The 13,171-nt window shown below is 47.9% G+C and overlaps 1 protein-coding gene across 1 annotated transcript in view; it reads right to left on the bottom strand.

The window, feature by feature from the left end:
- LOC311308082 (unconventional myosin-Va-like) overlaps positions 1–10,418 on the bottom strand; it is a gene marked incomplete at both ends in the record, with an annotated part of 53,779 nt that extends 43,361 nt beyond the window's left edge. Inside the window, 6 exons of the mRNA XM_084437019.1 lie at positions 1,329–1,485; positions 2,080–2,224; positions 3,915–4,086; positions 4,579–4,689; positions 9,145–9,152; positions 10,382–10,418. Coding sequence (XP_084293145.1) covers positions 1,329–1,485; positions 2,080–2,224; positions 3,915–4,086; positions 4,579–4,689; positions 9,145–9,152; positions 10,382–10,418 — 630 coding nt within the window. The remainder of the gene's footprint in view (positions 1–1,328; positions 1,486–2,079; positions 2,225–3,914; positions 4,087–4,578; positions 4,690–9,144; positions 9,153–10,381) is intronic.
- Positions 10,419–13,171: the final 2,753 nt, after the last annotated feature.

The raw sequence follows: 13,171 nt of genomic DNA, 5'->3' as shown, positions 1-13,171 counted from the left end.
GTCTCGGCCTTAAGAGCAGGTGTTCACCAATTTCTGTAGCTTATTCTTGCTCTTCACCTTGAGATTATCGAACCAGCAAATACGGACAAAAGTTCAAATTGATTCAATAAAAGGTCTATAAAAGAGTTTTGTCTACATTAAAAGAGTTTAGCTTCCTCAGTAAAAACAGTCTTTGTTGTGCTTTGGAATGGATGGTGTTTGTGTTGTCCTCCCATCGTAGTTTGTCGTCAATGATTGTGCCCAGGTATTTGTAGGTACTAACGATCACCTTTGTGGAGGGAAGACTTTGAACAAAATGCACATCTGAAAACAAGTAGCCTTGTAATAAATGCTCAACTAAGAGTGTTTATCATATAATCAGTTCCTAGGGGTGAGAGCATTGAGGCTTTCATGTGGCACTAAGAATTGTGGGGGATGGAATCCTGCTAGATCTGCAGAGATACCCGCTGTAGTCAGCTCCTAGAGCTCACACACACACGCGGACACACACACACGCACACACGCACGCTTGGCAAGAGCTTGAAGCCAATAAACAGCGCCTTACTGAGAAATCCAGCCCCTGAAATCACACGGGTTTTTGTCAAGGAGGCGGTTAAAGCGTGTGTGTGTGTGTGCAGACAGAGAGCTCTTGCTGAGCTAAGGGCAAACACACTCGCCCTGTTCCCCATGGACAAGGAGGCTTTCAGCAGAGCCCACAGGTATTCCAATCTCTCCTTACATCAGTGGCCGCCCCTCTGGACACCCCTATATACTAGGAGACAGGGAGCACCTTTGTGTCGCCAACAGCTGATGCAATCCAGCCACGCGCTGACACACAGGCAAAATTCATTCAGCATTCGGACCAGACATCCTCCCTTTGCAACGCAGGGAAGAAAGATGCTTATTCATCCCGGGAGCCGAGCTCCGATTGGTCGCTTCTGGCTGAACGTTCCGGGAGGAGAGTGATGTCATCGTGCAGCGATGGGATAGGTGGGGCCCGGCGGTGGCATATGCGCACAGGGGAGATCTGTACCCTCCCCCATGACACACACACACACGGAGGAACGAACGCACACACACAAAGCAGGGTACGCCTAGGGCCGGGGCACATGAAAGGGGGGAGGAGAGGAAGAGAGAAGGAGAGACCGCTTTCTTTCCTTCGTCTCTCTCTCCTCGCTGGTATCTCCTCGTCCTCCCAACACAGCCGTGGTTGTGCCGCCCTAAACTACAAGCTTGTGACACACACACACACACACACACACACACACACACACACACACACACACACACACACACACACACACACACACACACACACACACACACACACACACACACACGGCCCTCACCTCCATGATGGGGTTGGAGGCCAGCACCTTCCTCTCCACGTTGGTTTCGCTGGCCGACCCGCTGACCGTGGCGAAGTACCTCATGACGTACTTGGCCGACACCGTCTTCCCCGCCCCCGACTCGCCGCTCACCACGATGGACTGGTTCCGCTCATCCCTGACCGAGGAGCAGAGGAACAGCGTTGAAAGGAGTGTGTGTGTGTGTGTGTTCTACGGGGTTCTCTCCAGTCTAGCGGACATAATACATAATGTGGACTTCAGCTGGGATCACAGGTCACTGATGGGTCAGAACACCACCGCCCCACAGACCACAGTGATGGAGAGAGAGGTGTGTGTGTGTGTGTGTGTGTGTGTGTGAGATGGACTTTCAGTAGAGCTCCTGCAGTGAGAAATTACAGTAGTCTAAGAAAGAGAGACAGAGAAACAGAGTGAGAGAGAGAGATTTCTGTTTTGTCATACTAATGAATCCATTTGAATTTGAAAGGTGGGGGGGGGGGGGGGGGTTGGAGAGACCACCAAGTTATTTCTGGATTGAATCTAGCTCAGCTCTGACCTACAAACCTGAGAGAAGTGGTAGGGGCTAGCAACAGGAAGACAGCATGCATGTGGCCGCGCGCGCACGCACGCACGCACACACACACACACACTCTAACATACACTCCAACACACACATCCACTCCAGCACGCACACACACACACTCCAAGACACACTCCAACACACACACACACACACACACACACACACACACACCTGGACATCTGCTTGTACGCCTCCTCCGCCACGGCGAAGATGTGTGGGTCCATGTCCCCCATGTTCTGGCCGCTGTAGGCGTTGATGGCGTCCGTGCCGTAGATGGGCAGGCTCTCGTAGGGGTTGATGGCCACCAGCACGATCCCTGCGGTCAACACACCGGGAGGAGACGTCACACAGGGGCAACCCATGGCTCACAGCGTTTCTGAAGGCTGGAGTTGTGTGTGTGTGTGAGAGAGTTTGTGTATGTGGGCTTTATGTGTGTACATTTAGGCATGTACATGCGCGTGTGTGTGTGTGTGTATTAGTAACTCCGTGAGACCATCCTTATCTCGCAAGCTCACGTCATTTCAATCTGGAAAAGCTCAATAGAGATGTTTGATTGGCCGGCCATAAAACGATCGGCCAATCAGCGTTCTTTAGAACTGTTCGTTCTAAAGCCACAATGAGGTTAGCGTACAGTAGATGCTGTTATACTCTAGCATCAGTTATATCTGAACTGGAGAGTATTTCTTCATTGAAAGAAAAGCAAAGAACGACACTGAAGGCTTTTCTCTGCGGAAAATATGTTTTCACTCTTCTCCTGACTGGCTTCAATAAGAATTTGATTTATCTCGTTTCAAACAAGGCTTTCTCAGATGCTGAAGATGGTTGTTCAAACCACCTGGTGCGCGTCAGGTTATTTGTGTATGTGTGTGTGTGTGTGTGTGTGAGAGTGTGTGTGTTAGGGGTGTAATAAATTCAATACAGCAATACACATCGCAATATTTTTTCCCTGCAATACAGTATTGATCTTCCGTTTTACAGTATCAATATATCTTTTTTGTTACTTTTTTGGGGGGGGGGGGGAGGGGCAAAAAGAAAATCTAGAGAAGAAGAAAGGGAATAGATATACTGAAGATACATTCAGCCATCGATACTTTATTCATGTGTTAAATGGATTTAAAATGTCCTTACATTCCCTCCGCCCTCACGATCACCTCCGCGGGGGATGGAGTTTTTTCAGCTGTATTTTAAATTATCTCAATTATATAAGAGTATAGTAATGTATCGCAATATGTACTGTATCATTTGAATTTTTTTATTTGAATTTTATTTGGAATTCCACATGGTATCACAGATCAAAATATTCATTTCAAAGTCATAACACCAACAAAATCCCAGAGGATAGCACTTAAAGCATTAATTAAAACATTTATTTCCAAAGTTGTCCCCGATGGTAACATAAAAGCACTACTGAACAAAGAAAAAACATTCGAAAAACAAATGAGCACAGGCCTGAGCTATAAAAATAGATTTCCCTAAAATATCCTTACCTAGGAATCAAACCTCCTCCTTTCAAGGTTGGCCCATTAATTCTCCCCACAGATATGCCTTTACTTTGGTTTTCAAGATGGCTTTTGTTTGGCTCTGCTTAACATTCAAGGGTAAATGGTTCAATAGTGGAATGCCAGTATAGAAAAAGCCTAGCTAGTTGACCCTTGACGACCCTTGACTGATGGAACACTACATGACATGATACTTGCTCTCGTTTTATAGTCATGTTGATCTCTCACCATCTTTACATTGCTGTTCATATACTCTGGGGCCCTATCATGAACTATATTGAACATATTGTTGAGTTTTAATTGTTTTACTCTTATCTTCTACAGGTAGAATTCCTACCTTTTTCATTTCTGTTGGTCCTATGCGTGTCCTATCGCGTCATATTGCAATATATCGTGATACAATCGTATCGTGACCCATGTATTGTGCTACGTATCGTATTGTGAGGTCCTTGCCGATACCCAGCCCTAGCGTGTGTGTGTGTGTGTGTGTGTAAACAGCCTGCGTACCGCAGTAGGTGTAGATGAGTTTGGAGTCCATGAAGCGGACTTTGAGGTTGTGCAGGACCGCGGGCTCGTGGAGGTAGCTGAGCGCCGTCAGGTCATTCTCCCCCACCAGGATGTCCGGGTTCCGCAGGTGGGGGAGGTTCTTGGTCTTGGGGTCCAGCTTGTACTCTATGTTCTGAAGGAGAACGGAGAGCAGAAGAACACACAGTTCACAAGAGGAATAGAAGCCTTTAATGTAGATATGCGAGTTACTTACTTGGTGGAATTGTAGGCTTATCAAAGAGGGCGATTTGTTTGGCTTAGGGGAGGGGCATGTTCCATGTTGTGACCCTCAGGCCTAACTGAATGACAATGGTTCTAACCTTCTTGGCAACCACACGTAGAAAGAACCTTGTCGTCTAATAGACTCAGAACCTTGTTTTCTAACAGAACCTTGTCTTCTAATAGACTCAGAACCTTGTCTTCTAACAGACTCAGAACCTTGTCTTATTACTGCTTCCATCTGTCCAGTCCTCTCCCATATGAAGACGTGTTTGGGTATGGGGCCAATAACCAATAATGAGACTGGCAGAGTGTGAGCGTGTGTTTTTCAGGCTGAGCCCGTCTCACGAGAGAGAGACCCGGCCTTCCCCCTCCTCCACGTTCCTCCCCTCTCCTCCCCTCTCACCGTTCCGTCCTCCAGAGAGAGGAACAGGGAGGCGTCTCCATTTTTATAGTCCTTCGTCAGCTCAGCTGACTTCCACACGTCCTCTGCGTCGGGAACCCAGACCCGGGCAAACTGGGGAGAGAGAGAGGAGAGAGAGAGAAAGAGAGGAGAGAGACAGACAGACAGACAGACAGACAGACAGAGAGAGAGAGACAGACAGACAGACAGAGAGAGAGAGACAGACAGACAGACAGACAGACAGACAGACAGACAGACAGACAGACAGACACAGACAGACAGACAGAGAGAGAGACAGACAGACAGACAGACAGACAGACAGACAGACAGACAGAGAGAGAGACAGACAGACAGAGAGAGAGACAGACAGACAGACAGAGAGAGAGAGAGACAGACAGACAGAGAGAGAGACAGACAGAGAGACAGACAGACAGACAGACAGACAGACAGACAGAGAGAGAGACAGACAGAGAGACAGACAGACAGACAGACAGAGAGAGAGAGACAGACAGACAGAGAGAGAGACAGACAGAGAGACAGACAGACAGACAGACAGACAGACAGACAGAGAGAGAGACAGACAGACAGACAGACAGACAGACAGACAGACAGACAGACAGACAGACAGACAGACAGACAGACAGACAGACAGAGAGAGGGAGGGCGTTAGCGTGGAGAGGCGCGGTCAAAAGCACATGGCACAACTGACCGGAGTAGACGGTCACACAGCACACTAGCATTCCAGCGGTCTACGATCTCCACACCTAGATTAAACACTGCGGCGACCGGCTCGGCTTTCATAACATCAGCTTGCCACACCCCTTTTCCACTCCAGTCTACAATCATTCAGAGCACCAATCGGCGCGAGATAGAGAGCGAGCCAGCTTTGCTCCGCCGACGGGTTCTGCCTTCGGACAATCTGTGAATGGACCAACGCCTCTGAGGAATGCTTTGTACAGGAAATGTATGCAAATTAAACAGATGATTCTATTAGAGCATAATAACATAACAGAGGATAATTTGATCAGCATATCGACTAATTTGAACATCACAGGAGTACTATTATCAAGTAAGCCGTGGCGTCATGTATACAACAGAAGCCCGAGACAAGGGACAGTATAAAAAGCGATCCAAAAAATGAATTGTGTAAATAAATAACACAGTTAGAGAGTCAAGTGGGAGGGTTAAAAGCTGTCGGTCAGCCCAGCAGTCCGGCCATCAGCTCGACAAGCTGTGTACTTTGTAATGGCACATGCACACGCCAACACAATCATCCTGCATGTGACCAACTCAAACCATCAAAGAAATCATCCCCAAACTCACCCGCCGCCTACTGCCACCTCTGCGGCACGCACCCCCCCCCTGCCCATCCCCCCCGCCCCCCCCACCCGTTGCTCTCCTCGCCCCGCCCAGTCTGCCCCCGTGGTCAGACTGTCAGCTGACCAGAGTGGGAAACGCACTGATGAGAACAGCCTCAGCTCACATGGCTGAGGAATCCAGACACACACACACACCCACAAAACACACAGAGCCAGAACGCACGCACGCACGCACGCACACACACACACACACAAAACACACGCGCACACACCCACCCACAAAACACAGAGCCAGAACGCACACACACACACACACCCACCCACAAAACACAGAGCCAGAACGCACACACACAAACACACACCCACAAAACACAGAGCCAGAACACACACACACGCACGCACACACACACACACACACACACACACACACAAAACACACGCACACACACACACACACACCCACAAAACACACAGAGCCAGAACGCACACACAAAAAAAAACAACTAAAAGTGCTCACACACACGCGCGCACGCACACACAGGACGGCCTCTCTCACTGTAGTAAGTCGCTTGTAGTTGGATAAAAGCGTCTGCTAAAATGACTGATGTGTTTGTGTGAGCATGTGTGTTTATGGTAAAAGTGTGTCCCTCCGTACGCGCGCGCGCCCACGTGCGCGCACACACACGCACGCACACACACGCGCGCACACACGCACACACGCACACACACACGCACACACACACGCACACACACACGCACACACACACACACACACACACAGCAGCCCGTCTCCCCAGAGCTGAATCAACATCAGCCATCATCGGGAGGTTCTGATATCCTCCTATGTGTCGTCTCTGTAAACAGTTCGATGATGCTCATTTAAACGCCGCGCCATTAAACCTGAAGTACCGGCCGGTAACGACCGCCGAGACCTTTCCCCCCTCATGGTAGGGAGCAGGGGCGCAGGCTGCAGGCCAGCACACACTGCTCCCGCGCCAGCCCAGAATCAGCCCTCACCCTGGGGGAACGCAAGCACACTACAGCGGGGGGACGGGGGGAGTAGTGTGTCATTTTTGGGGCTGTCCTTCATTCTGACTGACCTGCAGTAAGACACCCGCGGGGCTCAAATCTAACGACGCATCCCCCAGAACCAGGATTAAGAACATTCCCAAAAGTCCTTCCTGAACCTTCCTGTTTCATGGTGGGACTCTGAGGGATGCACACTTTGGGACGAGCACTAAATCGAATTTTAGTGTAAACTGATTCGCTGATTCACTGAAGCAGCGAGGGGAAATGTGATTGCGAGGTCACATGAGGATGTACTGCAAACCCACACAGAAATTGAGTCAACATGGCCGACATCTCTGATCCTGTTACTGATGTTAGGTCTCAGTATCATGTCATGCTACGGTGTGTTCGTGCGACATGCGGCGCTGTGGCTGATACACATCCCACGGGCATCACATCAACCAAGGAAAGGGATTGGCCGACATCGAGATGAATCTCTCAGAGAGATGGGCCCCGATTGGTGGGCTGTATTTGAGATGGCTTCCAGAAGGCAGGTTACTAAACAGCTACAGGCCGAGGAAAGGAGGGCAGAATCACACACACACTGCCTCACTCACACTCACAGGCACACAGCAGAACACGTTCCCAGAGTGGTATAATCTGTGTGAATAAGGGGCTGATTTAGTGAGCCTGTCTGGTTTTATGTCAGAGTGATTGTGTGGGTTGGCCGGCGTTCTGAGAGAGTTCACGTCCCCATGACTCAACACCAACGACGCCCAGTGGAAAGGCTCTGCTAACGCTCTAGGATTATACCCGCAACTCTCCAGGAACACACAAACAACTTAACATCCAACCAACCCATCCAACCAACCCTCCAGGAACACACAAACAACTTAACATCCAACCAACCCATCCAACCAACCCTCCAACATCCAACTAACCCTCCAGGAACACACAAACAACTTAACATCCAACCAACCCATCCAACCAACCCTCCAACATCCAACCAACCCTCCAGGAACACACAAACAACTTAACATCCAACCAACCCATCCAACCAACCCTCCAACATCCAACTAACCCTCCAGGAACACACAAACAACTTAACATCCAACCAACCCATCCAACCAACCCTCCAACATCCAACCAACCCTCCAGGAACACACAAACAACTTAACATCCAACCAACCCATCCAACCAACCCTCCAGGAACACACAAACAACTTAACATCCAACCAACCCATCCAACCGACCCTCCAGGAACATCCAGCCAACCCTCCAGGAACATTCACACAACCCTCCAGGAACATCCAACCAACCCTCCAGGAACATTCACAGGAGCAGTCAGTGGAAAAGCATGGCGGCCCATGTTGTATAAACGCTGCTGAGGTCAGACAGACCACAGAAAGGCTTCATTGTAAAATGTCAGAGCAGAGTTTGGCCTGCTGCGTCATAAAAAGCTCAAAAACTAACAGAGCGCCACAGTGAGCGCCCACTCTTTGAACGGCTCTGATTCCCGAAAGTGAACTTGGTCTACGTTCACTCCAACTGACGTTTCAGAGGATTAAAACTCTGGAACCAAGATGACCAGCTATGAGATGAATCAAGACCATACGGGTGCATAATTATTTTAAGGAGTTTAAGAAGATTTCAAGAAACTAATCATAAACCATTGCGGATTATACCTTTCCAACGACTTCCAACCTAAAATAACGATATTTTGTGACCATGTTTGTTGTTGCTACAGCACCTAGCTAACTTGTCACTGATGTCAATAAACAAAATATTCAATATTGGACATTTCTCATTCACTTCATGAAAATAATCACAGAGGGAACTCATGGTTGATCTGTGGTAAACCATCATCGAGTTCAGTGGTAGCCATGGTAGCAGCAGTAACTCACTAGCCCACAAAATGTTGATGTCCGGTAAACATTTCCATGGTAACAGCGAGCTTCACCAATCACTCAGAGACGCCGCTGTTACACTTTAGGATTGTGGGTAGAGTAGTATTCTACATCCCCATGACACATCACAAATAAAACATGTTTTCCTTAAAACACGGTTGATATCATATGGGCTTGTGGCTTCTACAGGAGAATATCCATCCTTTCACAGTCTCTGCTCGTGGCAAGTCTACCTTGGATGGTTATGGCTTGCAATCAAAATCCTCAATTCAGAATATGAATGAATGATTGGGATTTTCACTTCCGGTAACTAACTGTTAAGCTCTATACTGTACATGTTCTCCTAAGAGAGAGACAGAGACACAGACACAGAGAGACACAGAAAGAGACAGAGAGAGACAGAGAGAGACAGAGAGAGACAGCGAGAGAGAGAAACCAGCCAGACTCGCAGCTAAACTGGCTGTGACATTCTCCGCTGCATCTCTCTCTCTCTCCTTCTCTCGTTCACCACCTCTCTCTGGGCATGTAGAGTGAGGGAGAGGAGAGGAGAGGGAGCAGTAGAGATGGAGTGGTAGAGATGGAGAGATGGAAGGAGGAGGAGGGAGGAGGAGGAGAGATGGAGAGATGGAAGGAGGAGGAGGAGAGAGAGATGGAGAGATGGAAGGAGGAGGAGGAGAGATGGAGAGATGGAAGGAGGAGGAGGAGGAGAGATGGAGAGATGGAAGGAGGAGGAGGAGAGAGAGCTGGCGTGGCAGCTGCTTCTCTGCAGGTTAGTGAGGAGCCGGGCCTGAGGATCAGTCAGAGAAGAACCGGTCCAACAACAACTCAGCTCAGCACAGCCAGGCAGAACCATATGTCTCTCTCTCTCTCTCTCTCTCTCTCAATTCAGCACAGCACAGCCAGGCAGAACCATATGTCTCTCTCTCGATCCTCTCTCTCTTCCTCCATCCGTCTCTCTCACCTCCTTCTCCCTGGAGAGCAGCGGCCCAGAACCCAGGGAGAGAGAGAGGGAGTGAGAGAGGGAGAGGGAGGGAGGGAGAGTGAGAGAGGGAGGGAGAGGGAGAAGGGAGTATTTTGGAGTGGTAAAAATAGTACAGCGGGTACTGAGTAGCATCACACCTACTGAGGAATCACTACACACTGCTGAGCACACTTCCTGATCCTCCTAATCTCTCTCACTCACACACACACACACACACACACACACACACACACACACACACACACACACACACACACACGCACGCACACGCACGTGCACACACACACACACACACACACAGCAGAGATCAGCTTCACACATTGGAGTGTTAATGAGAAGAGGGGAGAGAGGAGGAACGTATTTGTTGAGAGCCCACAAAAGCTTAAATGTACAAATGACTGTGCTGTGGACCAGCTGGTCCTCCTCCCTCCCTCCCTCCCTCCCTCCCCTCAGAAAGGCTGAATGAAAGAACAGAAGTAAAGAAATGGGAGGAATTCAGAGTATAGTTTTGTTTTTTAAATAAGCACAAAAGGAAAGTATACAGAAAGAAGACAGGGAAAGGCTCAGGGCCATCACCAGACATGTCTCACCCTGCCACAGACACTGGATGACCCCTGACCCCTCCATGTCCTCCCTACATCAGGGTCACTCCTGGGTCACTCTCTTACCCCCGGGTAAACAAGCTGCAAGCAATTAGGCAAAATCCAAGAAACAATTAAATGACAGTTTTGCTAAATGGACTAAGTAAAACTAACCTTAACCTAATCAAAATTAACCCCCAATTTATTTGTATTATTTGGTGTCTTGGTGAGTGCTGTCACAGGACAGTGTACATACAGAAATAATAATGCAATATATTCCTTAGAATTTGAATTTTGTTGCAAAAAAAACACATAGGCCTATCTATTTAGGAAAATGAGATGCAAACATAGTATTATTGATTTATCATTTCACTATTTGAGATTAAGATTGAATTAAATTAGAAAAAAAAACAACTTCCATACACTTTTCCCAGCCCTGACAGAGCTCTGGCACGTCAAGTCAAGGTCAGAGCAGACAGCTACTTCGGTGAGTCGTCAGGCAGTCAATATTCGGAGTTGCAAAACATATTTTACACCATTGGAAAGCAAAAGATCTCTTTCAAACGGTAGCAATAGCCTAAAGAGCATTGTCTGCTACCGAAAATGGAGCATGTCACACATGAAATCCAATGCAGTTACACAGAGCATTGCTTCCCAGGTACTAGTCCTATGAAACATAAATCTCGAAGGCATACTGACATACTGTCGCCAACATACACCACATCTGTTTGTTGGCCTACAAATGAATCTCATTACGTTGCCTACAGCCACCAATAAATCTCCCCCAAAGCTACACATTTCATATTGTTATTGGGCTCTGTCTGTAATTTGCGCTCTTCAGCATTAGCAACCAATATTCCTACTGCAGTCAGCCTCTCAATGGCAGCCTTACCAACTTCATATTATGTTTTGGATCCTGCATTCTTCCAAGCTCCAAACTGTGTACAAGCGGAAGCTGCCCAGCGCCATTAAGTAGAGGCTCCACCCACCCAGCGTGATTCTGATTGGCTAAAAACTAACACCTTTCAGTTTGATGTAGGCGAACGAAATTCGGAGGGCATATGTAGTTCATCGAGACCAAGCCCCCAGGATCAGCTTGGCGCATTGAAGCCACCATGGGCTTTCAGGCCAAGCCCGGTATTGCAAGTCATGTCACGGCATGCGGCCCAAGAACCCTTATTTCCCATGTTAGTGGATGATGATAGATAGGGCTAGAAAAGGAAAACAAAATTTTTCTCAGAGACCAATCTTATCAATATAAACTTTTAATTCAATGGGGTTTTGGGGTTTTTGAAGCCACCAATACCTGTATCGAGCCATTTAAACATGTGCTGTGCACGAGCCTCGGGGACGCGCTGGTCGCGCGTTCGTGAGTCCTGCGAACTCGGGAAAGCACGTGACCATAGGAAGGCCCGCCCTACTCTGCCTCTGATTGGATAGGAAGTCATGTAATGACGTCGCTAACATTTGCTATGCTTTAGCAATGAAGCTTATGATCATGCTAATCAGAACGTATGTCTATGATGCAAATGATCATGACATGTGGTTACTTTAGGACATCGTTGGAAAAGATCTAGAGGGTAAGTGGGTCTGCCAGATGTGGCCCGGCGGGTGCTGTCAGCCATTGCCATACACAGTGTGGTGTGTCTACAGCGTCCATGGGAAGAGGGGGAAGAAGCCTCTGAAGAATATGACCCTCTACAATGTCATATTACGTAAGGGATTGTTCATATTTTCGCAAAATAATACATTGTCCTTGCTTCATGCCATGTGCATTGAAACCATTCCCTTTTTGGTTAAAAGGTGCAGTTATGGCCTGTAAGCCAAGCACCACTGTGACGGAGGTGTCTGCCCAGCTGCAGGAGATGCTGAAACATGCCCCTGCTCGATGCAAAAAGGTATGTGATGTCAGGCAGTTAATTTTCTCGTATCCAGTGACATGGCACGCTTCCAATGAACGTATGCGACTTGCTTTTACAGCCATTTCATTATGTCCTTAGGCATCTGCTCCAGCCCAGCTGACCTCCCCAGCCCAGCCCCTGACCGCAGCTCCAGCCCTGACCACAGTGGAGTATTCAGATGAGGATGACCTCTTCTGCCCAGACCCTCGATTCAGATGTGGGTGACCCCCAGCCCGTCTCCCTAAACCTGCCTTTCCAGCCTGCCAGGATGGATGCCTTTTTTGTAACTAGTTTTTGTAAATTTTAACCTATTTTTTGTGGGATACAACGGTCTGTTCCCGGTCTGCCTGCCACAGAATGCGCACTGTTTCATTTTTGTTTTTAGAACTTTTGCAATTGTCAGATAATGGGTTGCTAGCCAGAGCTTGTACATGCTTTTTTTTGCTTTTCTGGCTATGCGTAATGTGACAGACCGTAAACCTCATCCTTGTAAATATGTATACTTTTAATTTGTAATGTACTTTGTGTAATAAAATGTTCTAAACTGTTCAGTCTTATATTGGTTTGTATCATAATGCTTGCTGCTATATCCCCATATAGCATTAATTCGTTTTTGTACTGGTAAATGCTAAATATAGCCAGTGGTACTGCAAATGCTAAATATAGCCAGTGGTACTGCAAATGCTAAATATAGCCAGTGGTACTGCAAATGCTAAATATAGCCAGTGGTACTGCAAATGCTAAATATAGCCAGTGGTACTGCAAATGCTAAATATAGCCAGTGGTCAGGGTTTAGGGGAGAACCGGGTCAAAAGTCGCACTTTTTGGTTTGATTCCATTTACTCCGAAATTAATAGAGATAGAGATTCCACATGTTATGACACACAACTTGCACATG

This window comes from Borostomias antarcticus (genome assembly GCF_949987555.1).
Source record: "Borostomias antarcticus genome assembly, chromosome: 4".
NCBI lineage: Eukaryota > Metazoa > Chordata > Actinopteri > Stomiiformes > Stomiidae > Borostomias > Borostomias antarcticus.
This window is presented reverse-complemented; position numbering and strand designations above follow the sequence as displayed.